The 13,715-nt window shown below is 39.4% G+C and overlaps 1 protein-coding gene across 2 annotated transcripts; it reads left to right on the top strand.

The window, feature by feature from the left end:
• Syx18 (syntaxin 18) lies at positions 1 to 2,746 on the top strand. Of its 2 annotated transcripts, none has more exons than XM_043428828.1 (2): positions 1 to 89; positions 932 to 2,746. In XM_043428828.1, exon 2 carries the CDS (start codon positions 1,004 to 1,006, stop codon positions 1,982 to 1,984), a length of 981 nt encoding a protein of 326 aa, XP_043284763.1. In that variant the 5' UTR covers positions 1 to 89; positions 932 to 1,003; the 3' UTR covers positions 1,985 to 2,746. The 2 variants fall into 2 exon arrangements, with proteins under 2 accessions (XP_043284763.1, XP_043284764.1); XM_043428829.1 differs by lacking the exon at positions 1 to 89 and adding an exon at positions 111 to 240.
• Positions 2,747 to 13,715: the final 10,969 nt, after the last annotated feature.

The raw sequence follows: 13,715 nt of genomic DNA, 5'->3' as shown, positions 1-13,715 counted from the left end.
ATTCATTCAATGCTTATAATTTTTTTTCTCATATCGCTCAGTGGTCGTTCTGTGGAACACGGTACACCGTACCGTATTTTTTTGAACCGGTGAGAACTTATTACCATAAATTTTGGTATAAAAGAATAACGCATTTCTATGACTTTTTGTATGACACTTTTGTGTCGGTATCAAATATTTTGTGCGCGGTAATGCTTCTTACTGCTGCTGACTTTTAACCTCAAAATTCGCAAGAGTCACGTATGTCATTTGACAGTATTCACGTTTGATTTGATTTATAATTGATTGATTTGATTTGATTGATTTTCGGTAAACAAACTAAAACGTTAAAATATGTTGTGTTACGAAAAAATTTCGAAATCATCGCATGAGATCCAATAAGTCGGAATCTTTGATTTAAAATATGTGTTGTTTTTGTTTTTGGTTATTGAAAATTGGACTAATTTGTTTATAATTGTGCTTATAAATGCTTTGTAAAATTTTTAAACAATCCCCCACCATAATCGAAGTTATAAAAAATTCGAAAGTTTCTGAATCAACTGGAAAGTTTATGTTTCTTATTCCAATATTCAACCTATCAACAGATATTTTTGACTAGTTTTTATTATTGAACGACAACATATTTTCAACAATGTCATGAAGCCAGTAGAATTTTGACTCTTTTATTTTGAAGAATTACTTATGGTATCTATATTCTGTTATCAAAAAATGTCAATATCGTTGTTTGAAACTAATTATCATTTGCTGATATTAAAGGTTCATCGAGGAAGAGTACCAAAATTTGTTTTATTAGAGGCCTGAATAGAGACAAATAACCTGTGAAAAATGAATAACTCAATGTGAAAGAAAAATTAAGTTTCAAGAATGCATTTTCTTTTAGTTCCATTGAAACATAGCCCTGAATTTATATTCATTTATAATTGTGTTTCAGCATTTAGCATAAAAGCTGAAATAATCGAATAAATGATTATCATCTTTGAAAGAGTATAAGAACAAAATCAACATGGATGTTAGCACACTCTTCAGAGCAAGTGTAAAAACTGTGACACTGAGAAAAAGAGATCTTGAGGAAAATGACATAAAACCCTCGATGAAGAAACTGACTCGAACGTCAGAATTCTGCAAGAAGGCACAGGCAGTAGTGACCCAAATTTTCAAACTCAGAGAATTTTTGTTGGAAAAACGTTCAGCTTATTTGAACTTTTCCAATCATTTGGCGAGCAAAGGTCACATGAGCGACGAAGAGAGAGATCAGCTAGATCAGGGATCGCAAAAGATAATGTCGACTTGTTCGCAGCTGATAAAAGAATTGAAGCGAGAAACAGCGGAGACTGAAGTGTCACCGCAGACTTTGGAGCATCGTGAGATAATGTTGTTTCTCATAGAAGAGTATTTGAAGAGCGTTTGCAAGATATACTCGGAGCAAAAAGCGATAAGAGTAAAGAGAGCCATGGAGACGCGAAAATTGGCAAAGCTAGAACTGGAGAGCAGAGGAAACGAGCACGTCGCGAAATTACGTGACAGAATGAAACTCAATGGTCCCAATGAATTAAGCGTTGAGTCTAAGGATCTCGTTGGTAGTTCAACGGAGTCAAGTCCCATGAAAGTTCAAGAAATCAACGGTGACGTGAGTACTCTCAACTACGATGAAGAGCTTACGGCCGAGGACATACAAATGTTCGAATCTGAAAACGAACAATTGCACAATGAACTGAACACCATCACCGAAGAGGTCAAACAGATCGAAAGCAAAGTTGTTCATATAGCTGAACTGCAGGAAATATTTACGGAAAAAGTGCTTGACCAAGACAAAGATTTAGACAGACTCATGACCACCGTTGTCGGATCAACCGAAAACGTTAAAAAAGCAAACGAACAAATTCGCGAAGCCATACAAAGAAACGCTGGTCTCAGAGTCTGGATTTTATTCTTTTTGCTCGTTATGTCATTTTCATTACTTTTTCTCGACTGGTACAATCCCTGAATTAGTTCATGAAAAATGAAATTTCAACTTTTGTGATAAAATCACCGTTTTACTTTTTTACATCGTAGTCTCGCCTCAGTCTCGTTCAAAAATAAACTCTCTGGTCGATGTGCAAAAACTTGAATACAACTTGCAAAGCAGTCCAGAGTGCTAGCAACACTTTTTCATCCTGCGGGATCTCAAAAACATACATTTTTGGGCAAAATGTCCAGTATAAAATTTATAATTTTATATACCAACTTCTATTGTTCTATCTCCAAAACAAAGTGATCATAGTTCAAATTTTTCGATAAACTTCATCATCAAACTTTTTATGGTTGAGAGTATAATAATGGGTCGAAAAGTTTTGAATAGATTCTGTAAAACATGAAACTTCCTGCTTAAGCTTCTTGAGATTGAGGGTCGTATCTATAAGTGACATATCAGTGTGTCGGTTGTTCGTATACACCCACAACTTAATTTCATATTTAACTCCAGATGTCTAATCAACTTTTGTGAGATCGCAATAATAAGAAGATGTGTAAAACGGTGCAGAATTTGATTTTCAATATCTCGAATACTTCTTTGTCTTGGTAATTAATTGTACTGTTATTGATTTTTGAAAGTAACGTTGATTATTTCAACTAACGAATTTTCGGATATTTTATTCATTGTAAATATACGAGTGACAAAAAATATCAAATATTTTCACGTATTTTTATGTGGTGATAATGTACAGATATACGAATCCTGAAATAAAGTTTGTCGACTTTAATTAATTAATTAAACTTAAACTTAATCTAAACGTTAATTAAACTTTTCTAGTATTTTTGACGAAAAAAAATTTTGAAAAGTAGAGAGATCAGTATCATTGACAAATCCTTGAAAAACTTGGTGTTTTTTTTTTTAATTGAAAAAAATATAAATACAGTATGGTAATCTGCTTCTGATTTCGAGCGACATCTAGCAGTCGGTGTTGCTCACCAAGCTTTCGTTCGAGAATTTTGTATCGACATAGCTCAATTTCGTCGTATGAAATGAGTGTGTTGATTTTCTGCAATTCTTTTCGGAACTTTGTGCCTTTGTGCCTTTCAAATATATAGTTTTGTGAAATTCTTCTGCAAACAATATTTGAGAAACTGTCAATTGAAATGCTTGAAAAATTATTAGAAATATGATGGCAAATCTTTCTGTGCAAACACGTGGAGGATTAGTGAATGTTATTATTAGTTACGACGAACGTGCAACGTTTTATTTTTTATCGTTGCAAATATTCATAAGGAAACCTTTGAAGCGTCCCTCATAATTTGTCGCTGAATCAATTGTTCCAAAAAAGGATTATAGACGCACTGCCATTCCGGAACGACATTTCGTTAGTGATGACTGAAACCTTCAAGGGATCGTATGTGAAAAAATGAAGAGGCGAATTTTTCACGTCACTTCTCAAAGGTTCGATTATCCAAGAAGAGTGAATGTAAAATAAAAAGACAGACTGTATACGAACACAAAGATAAAAAATCTCGAGTATCGTCCCAGCTATTTGGCCATTCATCTCCATTTTTTCAACTGTATAGCAGCAGATGCGATAAAAATGGTTCTTGTGAAGTTGATAGAAACGTGCGAGCAAGAGTGAGGAGAGAGACGAAGAGAGTGAAGGAAAAAAACAGTGTAGAAAATCCGTACGTGTCCGTTGTCCCACGCTCGAAGTTTCACCAAAGTTTTATCATAAATGTGATGGATTCTCGAGAACATGTTGCCGGGAGTGAGAGAGAAGGTGAGACGAATGAACGCTCAGCTGGCCCGAGGAAAATGGAATATCCAATGTGCTCTCCTCAAGAACACAGCGTTTCAGCGTGTTTTGCCCACCCACAAGCGTTGCACAAGAGCACGAGAGTAAGAAAAAAAAAGAAGAGAGAGAGAGGTAATCACGAAGGTTCACGGTTCGCTTTACAGAGGCAGAGGCCTGTGTATATGCTCGGCTGCGAAGCACGTATGCCGAGGACGCTTTGTCTCGTCTGCTCGTCTCTGTCACCTCTCTCTCTCCTTCTATATCTCTTGAAGTCATTTCTCACAGCTCTCCCAGCAACTGGAAAAGAAGATTCGCCGCTGGTAAAACGCCGAGTGGCTGCCCTGCGGTGAGGGCGAAAGCGCGAAAGCACGTTCAGGTGAGAAATTGGAAAGCTCTCTTCCTCTAATCGCTCGGGAGGGAGAGTGAGCAAGAGAGAAAGAAGAACACGGCGATTTTATTTTTTGGCGGGAACCCGAGCTGACGCAATAACATCGGATGCTAATGACGCTGAAGCTTGCAACGTTCGAGTCTAACGAAATGAGAAATGACTTAAAAATTCGTAGTTTTTCAGACCGCACCGATATTTCGTTAAAAAATCGGTGAATTACGAATGTTTTTTTTCCTTCGTTTCTCTGGAACCCAAGGTGCAAACTTCAACGTCGTCGCGATCGCAGCACTTCGAGGTGAACGCGTGCGGCTGAAAATTTACCAAAGTCATTCGAGAGGTCGTTTGGGATTTTCGTTTTACTGGAGCGTTCGACCATTTGAATATTTGGCTAAATTCAGCTGTTCGACGCTTCCGCCTAATGAAAAAGTCCGACCAGTGCAAAGCTCGCTCCAATCGCTCAGCTAATTAATTTCATTTAGTTTCTATTGGCTTTCATAAAAATGAAATTAACGCCTTTCCAGCGTGTTTTGCTTCGCAGCGCATCGTTCGCTCGACAAGCCGATCACTCAATTTAACTTCAGTACTCTTCGGTCACTGTTATATTGATATTAATCGCAATCGTGTTGACGAATCGATGTCGCCTCGTCGAAACTAACTTGAGAATCTACTCCGACCGTAACAATTTTGAATCAAACATCGCATTTTATTCCACGAATTCCTCAAATTGCAATACTCCCAAGCTCAGTCGTGAAGAAACATTCTGATTAAAGCTGCTCTCAAGTTTCAAGCTCGACGACGCGATACGAGCTCTCGCGATTGAAAAGCCTTTTCTGGCCGGCCAAACTCTGACGACTCTGCGTGCGTAAAATGCCAAGTTAAAGTCACTTGGAACTTTTCTTAACTCCGTTCATAATGAAATGAAATAAAGTGTAAATTCATCCTGCGATACGCGAGTCTCGCGACGTGGAAAAACGAGGGGAAGAAATTTTCGTTCCGTTCCGTTTCGTTTCGTACGCCAACGCACTTTGACAGGGTCGACGAATGCGGCCACTACGCGAAGCTCGGAAATAACCGCCGCCACTGAGAATATTCATGCCCGACTCGTGCTCCTCCGAAATCCAGTTTTTATTACTGCTGAAAAGTAAATTATACTGTGCCAGAAATGTACACACCTGTTTCAGCCACCACAGATGCGACTTCGTGTCATGGCGCTGCGGGCTCCTCCCGCAGCGCTGCGTCGCTGGACAGTGAATGCAAAACTCCTGCTCCACCTCGACCTCGAGTTAATTAAACGGGGCTTTTCTACGATTTCCATTTTTTCCTATGCACCCGCGTGGATGGGGCAGCATAAAAAATAAAAATAGCCTCGAGCCGTATGAAAATACCTCAAAGCACTCGCGAAATAATTTAGCCCATTCGAGTCGGCCCGGTGACGCCAACTCCTACGAGTCGCAACACTTCTTTTTTATTCGTAGTTAGAAGCTCCAGTGATGTTTATATGCGAATTAAAATTTTTCGCGTTCTCGTTAGATTTCTTCAGGCAATAAGGTGGAACATTTTAAACCCAAAGTCGGCTTCGCTCTCCTGCGACATTTTCGTAGCCATGAAAAAGCGTTCGTGGCTCGGAGATTCACGCGATTGTCACAGACGAGGACGACGGCGGGAAAGAAACGGGGATTACAGCAGCGAACAATTGTTTTTATGAAATTTTTGTTTCTCTCTAAAGGGAGCTCGCAAATGTGGGGAAATGGATTTTTGGGGTTTTGCGCTTTTTCTTTATTATTCGCTGTCCTTGAGCTGAGAAACATTATCGGGATTCACTGTAACGGGAAGAAAAGGCAGCCTTGGAAAGGAAGTAAATTACGAAAAAGTATGAAGAAATTGAGGCGAAGAGCGGGAACGTTGGAGTTGAACGAAATGAAAGAAAAAAAGATTTATAATTCATTATTTTTTTATTTCACGAATTATTGATGTGGCTTGAAAAATGACGAATTGGAAATTCGGCAGGAAACAAAATTGGAGATTTACTGGAATTATTTGAGAGTTTTTCTAGATCATTTCGTTGGGCTCCAACGTTGGAAACTTCAGTGTCATACTCCCCTGCGGTTTTTAATGAAAACACGCACGCGCGGTACCAGGGTTCCGAAACTCTCAACTTTGAACCTTCAGAATTGTCCATCATCGCACTAATCGAAGTTGACGCGAGTTGGGCTCCCCTGCCGCCTTGCCAGCCGCCGCTCTCGCATCGAAATTAATTGAATGACAAATCCCTGAAGTGTTCAACCCGCGGTAGCGCCACTGGACTGTTCTGCGATTTGCAAACCGGGCCACAGGAAGAAGCAGCGGGCTTTTCCGTTTGCCCGTCCACCCAATTAGTTAACACTAATTCTGTAAGCGAGTTATTGCTTCCTCAGGTTCGAAAATACGTGTGTGAACGCGACCGGGGTTTTGCGAACGTTACAGTCGAAGGAGAATGAGAAAATAACAAAAACGAATTTTCCGTCGAGTCTTGTCTGAAAAATGGTGATTCGAGAATTCTTAACAAACGTAAACATATTGGAAAATGTGTGATCCTCAATGACCTGTCAAATTCCGTACGCTTATTCGGGAATCCGACAGACACGTGAGAAAAAAACCAACGTTTAGTCAACAGAATGAATTTATTTTTCGTCTTTTGTGCCCGAAGAGTACAGCCGAAATGCATAAAATCGGTTTTCGATATTAAAACAACCACGAATTTTAATTTTCGTGGTATTTATTCGTTATAAAATTGTTTCTAATGGTCCCCTCACACAGTCAATCTTACATTCCATATTCCAGAGCTCGTTTGATGCACGAGCAGTTGGATGCAGCCAATGATTTAATTTATTCAAATTGTTTTGTCAGAAACGTCATCATAGGATAATGAAAATACGTTAGAAAGCAGCATTTATTGATTGAAATTACACGAGGATATTCTTATCGAGATCACCCGGTGTGAGTTCGGTTGAATTATTATTTTTGAACAATTTGACAAACATGATGTGATACATTTGTCTAGAAAAATCGGTTAGAACGCACGCCTGAGCTAGTCGCGACTAAATTTCTCGTGGTTTCAGTGGAGAGATTTCGCTCTTTTTCAACCGTCACGTTCTTAGCCAAACTGCATTTTGGTTTTGGGTGCATCGAAGCTCATAATTCTAGGTGGCACTTTCCACCAAACATTATTTTCTTCCAAAACTTTAGTTTCCAGTCTATTTCTTGTTTTTCCACATCACGAGTGTCTTTTCCCAGCATCATCGGACGTAGCCGAAACCTAATTTTCGTAATGTTCCGAACAGTCTCCGAGCGGTATTATGATCAGTGACTGTCATACTGGATTTAATTAATGCACCGTATTAAGGACTGGCAAAGTCAACAAGGGTAGTTCGCATCCCAAAGGATATTGTGTGCTGGCGATGTTAATGCGTACTGAATCCAACAATATGTACGTACGCTGCAGCCTGCGGCTTCCCTCGCATCGCCGTTGTATAAAGTTTGAACTTTCTCGCAATTCTATTTTGATGCAGGTATCGATGTTGAGGCAGCGTTCTTGTCGATGCGTGTTCCCAGGTTCGATTTTTCGGGTCCTCGTTTTTAAACTATTCGACAGATTTCAAATTGTTACAAAAGTTGATAGCAAACGATCGAAAAGGAATCGAGTATTGAATTAGCGAATAATTTCAACGACGGAAAGCAAATAAATGACGGACGTTCGAGTGATCCAAGTATCATAATACTTTTGCCCAACAAAATAATAGTGGGGCGGATAGAATTATCGAAGACCCGCCCGAGCCCGTTGGGCGAACGCGGTCGTTCGTATGCTCGTGCAAAACTCGCAATCGCGTTAGCTGCAAATAAGTACATACACGCGAGAACGTCGCAAGAGAAACTCGGGAATGGACCAACGTTGCCGAATGACGGAATAAAAGGCGTTCGAATTAGCCTGGAATTTCGAGATCGAGAGTTCATGTGTGCACGCGCGTTCCTCCGACGACTCCGTGTGTATACAACCTTTCTCATATTGTTTGCCCATTTAGAGGTCATATTCGTGCACGTGTGCGCGAGAGGGCGTTGCGTGCCTCCAGGCGGCCATTCGCATTATTCAGACAACGAGTTGTTTCGCATATGCGTCTGTGTTTGCTCGCGCGTGTTTATGTTTGCAGGGACGTTGCGTCACGACAATCATCCAACTCTAATACAGGACTGCCGCTCGCGCGTATACGGCGAGCCAACGATGTGGCATATTACAATTTTCACGTAACGCGCTCCCGCGAGTTTTCGTTGCGTAATCTCTGAACCGCCTGACAATTCTTCTGCCAGCATCGCGGTGGAACTGCTGTCGTTACACGAGCGTGCTCTCTCCCATTATCGTTCTCGTTACTAATTGAAATTTCACTGGAATTTCACTCGGCTTTCAACATTTTCATGGCATTTGTTATTTGAGAAAAAAACGTCATTATCTTTTGGGCTCCGCGTCTTCGGAAGATCCCGGCAAGAGACTCGTCCTGTATTCTGCGATAATTTGGCAGAATTTTGGAAGCGGGGGCGCCAGTGGGCGCCAGTCGTTTGAGCTTCGCTGGAGCTTATTTTTTTGGATTTCGATCTGCATGCAAAGATGTCGAGAAAAGAAGAGCCAATAAACGCACGAAAATTTATTAAATTTCGACTCGCTCAGCACTCACTCCAATTGAATTTATTTTATTTCATTTGAAAGGACGGAAAGACTCAAAAACTTACTGTACGAACAAGGAACGTTGATCGTTCGAACGAATTGAGTCCATGCAGTTATATAGGAGTCGCGCGACGATCGACATTATTAGACGAACTCCTGATTTTTAAATTATATATCATTTTGACGTGATAAACTTTCATATGGCTAAAGGGTTTAATATAGGTTACCGAAGATTATATCAAGAAATTTACGATCAAAAATAGAAATATAACACGGCATCTTATGAGAAACCCATCCCGCCAACACTATGATTGCAGAATTCATTTCTTTATCGATTAGATATAGTTTACGTTAAAATTGCTCCTCATATATTATATTATAAAGATTCCAATGTGACCATAATAATATAGAGCCATCGACTCATTCGAAGAGAATTTTTAAAATAATCTCGATGAAAACTGAGAAAATGGCAGGAGATCGACTGCCATGAAGTGGCTCGATATACCTGGCAACGTTAAGAATGTATGCATATATGTATACTTTTCGTGATAGCCGGCGAGTTTGGAGGCTAGGATATCTGTCGAGAGTGTCGAGTGTCAGGTGAGAAGAGAACCGATATATATATGTATATATTGAAAAACCGAGTCAAATAAGCAATCATAAGATATTTCCAATCATAAATTATTAACCCTAGAACGCATGACTGGGGTGTGAGCACACCCCACGCGAACTTCAAACTACGCTCCCGTCCTAACAAGCGACATCATCGACTGATTATCGACGGATTTTTTTATATATAAATTCAATTGAAATTAGTTTTATCGAACATCATTCTTTTCGCTATAAAAAAACGAAGAAAATGGTGTAGGATAAAGTCAGTTTAGCATCGTAGGACCGGATTTATAAGCAGAAAAAGATTGGGGTGCGTTCAAACCCCGGTCATGAGGTTGAGGGTATGAAAAAAGGCACATGAGGTGTAGGGTTAAATATGATCTTGCATAAATTTATACGAATACAGTTTAAATTACCCTAAGATTTATTCAATACAGAAAACCTTTAATATAACCTATTTTATTTCGACGATTAATAAATAGTCGCGACGATCATAGAGTCGCGCGACTCTTACCTTAAGGAAGTTGAGGCTGTACAGTCATTTTTTTTACCCAAAAGTTATGACCTGTACCTTCCAAAAGTTAGGCCAGTTTACAGTTTGGCAATGTTGCATACACTTTAAAGAAAAGTTGGGGAAAAAAAGACGAAAAACTGGTGAAAGCTCAGTCGAAAACACGAACGGTGACGATCCTAGCCTGAAAAAACTGCACGGGAAACAGATTATTATTAATATAATCTCAGCAAATCTCCTAATAAATCTGAAAAAAATTGACATTGTTCGGCAAGCCTTGCTCATGTTGCCCAAAAAATTTCATATTTTTAGCATCATTTTTAACGGAGATGTCACTGAATGTGTCTTGACTTCCATAAGATTACATGTTATTTGGCCCAAATTGTTATTGATTTTTCTCAGCAACGACGCTCCTAAACTGTCTGAAAATTTAACTGATTTTTTTTTACACTTCACTTTATAAGATGCAATCGATTTAAAAGCGATGACATCATTTTCATTCTAATGCCTCAACTTCCTTAAGTGAACGTCGAATCCCTGAAAAATTCATTCCATTTTGTCAGGATTTCGGTACGTTTTTCTCCAGTGGACGAAACCTGAATTTTTAATAAACTGTAAGAACGACGGTGCAGGCTCGAGAGGAAAAAGTGATTTTATGTGTTCACCATTGGCCGGGGTGTGTACGCTTGATTACACGCTTTTCGTTCACCGAATTCCCTCGTAATTGCAGCTCGAGTCTATTGTCCGAAAAAAGGGCAATCGAAGAATAAAAAAAGCAATCGAGATAACTCAATCGAACGAGCAACAGGCTGCGCTTTCGTGTAATAACCCGTTTCGCAGTGGCCGCCCGTATACATAGATACGCCCACGGATGCTCTGTGTTTATACAAACGTTGGTGGTCTCTCCTTTTCGTATATGCGCCCGATTAACCCTTTTCACCTCCCATGAGCATGAAATTTGTAAGGGGACACGTTCAATCTCGCTTTTCAAATTCGATGGCTTTTCTCGTGATTCTCAATTCCAAACGAGTCACTGCTTTCTAAAATCATTATGAAGCCTCGAACTCATGAGTGGGTGGATTCCGAGCTCGGGCGAGCGTAAAAAATGAGGTTTTTTACGATTTTCGATGTTCCTTGGATCTTCAAATGCATATTTCCTTCGATTTTTCAAAAAGTAAAATCTATCGACTCCTATTTTTGGTTGTTTTGTTCCCTTATTGTTGTAAGTCCCAACTTCACGACGACTATATGATAATTTATCTTCGATACTTATGAAGAGTTTCAACGAAATGGCAACTGTTACGATTGCACGTGTTAAAATGTCTCGAATGGATTGAAAAAAAATACCGAAATTCCGGGGTTCTTCTGAAAACGTGCGTAATTTTTTATCATTAAAAATTCACGATTCGCAACGGTCTCGATGTGTTAATCATTCCAGGGAAACGCACGTCGCGGTGCTCCGAGCAAAAATAAACTTAAAAACGAGGCGAGAAGGGAATAGCACGAAATGCGGAAAACAAGCGACTTCGTTCAAAAATTATTGCGCGCACGTTATTGAATTCTTATTGTGGACGCTGAGAGACCTTCGTTCGAATAATTACTGCTTTTATTGTCGCGTTGCACTCGATCGGCGGCACAATGGAGGTGATCGGTGTGAGCAATTTAATCTCCGAATCGAATATGATTTCGTTGAATTTTACAATGAGAAACGTACTTAAACTTCTCATTGTACCGTCCATCATTTACCGATTTACCAGTTCTGCTGTCGCGCTGCTTTCCGTATCGATTTCAAATTTGCTTTAGGGGAGAGAGTGGGCTAATTTCAGGCGCGAGGTAAATATGAACGCAGCAATATCTTTTATATTCCGAAACCCCCGCGTTCGCGCACTTCAACTCACGCGATAGTCCTATCGATGTTTAAGGAAGTTGAGGCCGTACAGTCATTTTTTTTACCCAAAAGTTATGACCCGTACCTTTCAAAAGTTGGGCCAGTTTACAGTTTGGCAATGTTACATATACACTTTAAAGAAGAGTCGGGAAGAAAAGACGAAAAACTGATGAAAGCTGAAACAGAATATTATTAATATAATCTCAGCAAATCTCCTAATAAATCTGAAAAAAATAACATTATTCGGCAAGCCTTGCTCATGTTGCCCAAAAAATTTCATATTTTTAGCCTCATTTTTAACGGAGATATCACTGAACGTGTCTTGACTTCCACGTAAGATTACACGTTATTTGACCCAAATTGTTATTGATTTTTCTCAACAATGACGCTTCTAAACTGTCTGAAAATTTAACTGTTTTTTTTTACACTTCACTTAATAAGATGCAATCCGTTTAAAAACGCTGACATCATTTTCATTCTAATGCCTCAACTTCCTTAACGAGGTAGGACCGATTGCAAAATTTCGTAAATTTTGATATTATTTTCTTGAAAAACTGCAAGTTAAAAAGCCACTTTATGATCAAACGAACGCTAGTATATGAACCAACTGTCAAGATGGCTCTCGCGAAATTTGCATGCACCGTTTATCCGTGCAAAAGGTCTGGCGAACACGGCTTCAAACGCGGCAACGTCGCATCGATTAGCGCACTCTCGTATTTAAACAGGGGGACTTACAGCTTGCCTTCGAACTTGAGCAGAGCAGCCAACAGTCAAAAACTCAAACCCCAATCCTGCATTGCCGCTGTCAAAGCAAATGTTTCATATTTTCACCTTTTTTCGCCAAAATTGGGAACATTATGCTTGAAATATTTATTTTTTCATGTAAATTGAAAACCAGAAACTCAATTCGCGTGCGGTTGGTAAGACGAGACCCCTCTCACTCTCTGCCCCGCAAAAGAGCTGCCGTTCTACCTTAATATTATCCTAGTTCTGTATATGAGAATCATAAACACAGTATGACGCTGAAGTTTCCAACGTTGGAGTCCAACGAAAGGAACGAAAAAAACGTTTGTTATTCATCAATTTTTTATTTCACGAATCGTTGGTGCAGCTTGAAAAACTACGAAATGCAAATTTGGCAGGGAATAAAATAGGAGAATTACTGGAATTATTGGAGATTTTTTGTCGATCATTTCGTTGGACTCCAACGTTGGAAACTTCAGCATCATAAACACAGTTCAAACTTTGGCTTTTCCCAACGATTTTTATCAGATTTCAGACACCCTGTAAATACATATGAAAAAAAAAGTTATTTTTGTTTTGAAAAATATAAAGATCCACCATCCGAGGAGTGGATTATGTGAATCGAGTGTGAAACGTGGGCTCTCAAAATTGCACAAGCTAAAGTACGAGTCGTAAATTTGTTTGCGATATCTGCAGAAATTTTTAAAACCTATCAATTAAAATTTACCTCGAAAATGGTAAACAAGATGTCAAAGAGTAAAATACATAGAAAATTTATTTTTGTTACTCCATCGTGTGACTTGACATCAATAAATTTCCCTCAGCCCATCGAAATTACCCCAATTCTCCCTACTGTAATAGCAGAAATTTCGTGAGACGTGCTCCGAGTGCGAAATAACGCGCTGCAAATTATTCAGAATCGTATCAGACCTCCAAATTCGGGTTTCAGAGATAAATTTGACGTTGAGTCTTCCAACAGCACCAGAGCTATTGTATCAATGAATTTTAAGAGTCACAGCATCAAAAAGTTTTGTCGTCTATCTAGTCGGCTTGTACGGAAAAGTGTAGGACACGTAACGGGACAACTTGGATACTTTGTGTATAATGCACGCTTCCCATTAATCATA

Source organism: Venturia canescens, chromosome 9 (assembly GCF_019457755.1).
Source record: "Venturia canescens isolate UGA chromosome 9, ASM1945775v1, whole genome shotgun sequence".
NCBI lineage: Eukaryota > Metazoa > Arthropoda > Insecta > Hymenoptera > Ichneumonidae > Venturia > Venturia canescens.
Note: the sequence above shows the minus strand (reverse complement) of the source record. Positions and strands in the feature narration are given on the sequence as shown.

Bases quoted from the DNA above. Each gene is read 5' to 3' on its own strand.
- Syx18 (XM_043428828.1), top strand. From the start codon at position 1,004: ATGGATGTTAGCACACTCTTCAGAGCAAGTGTAAAAACTGTGACACTG.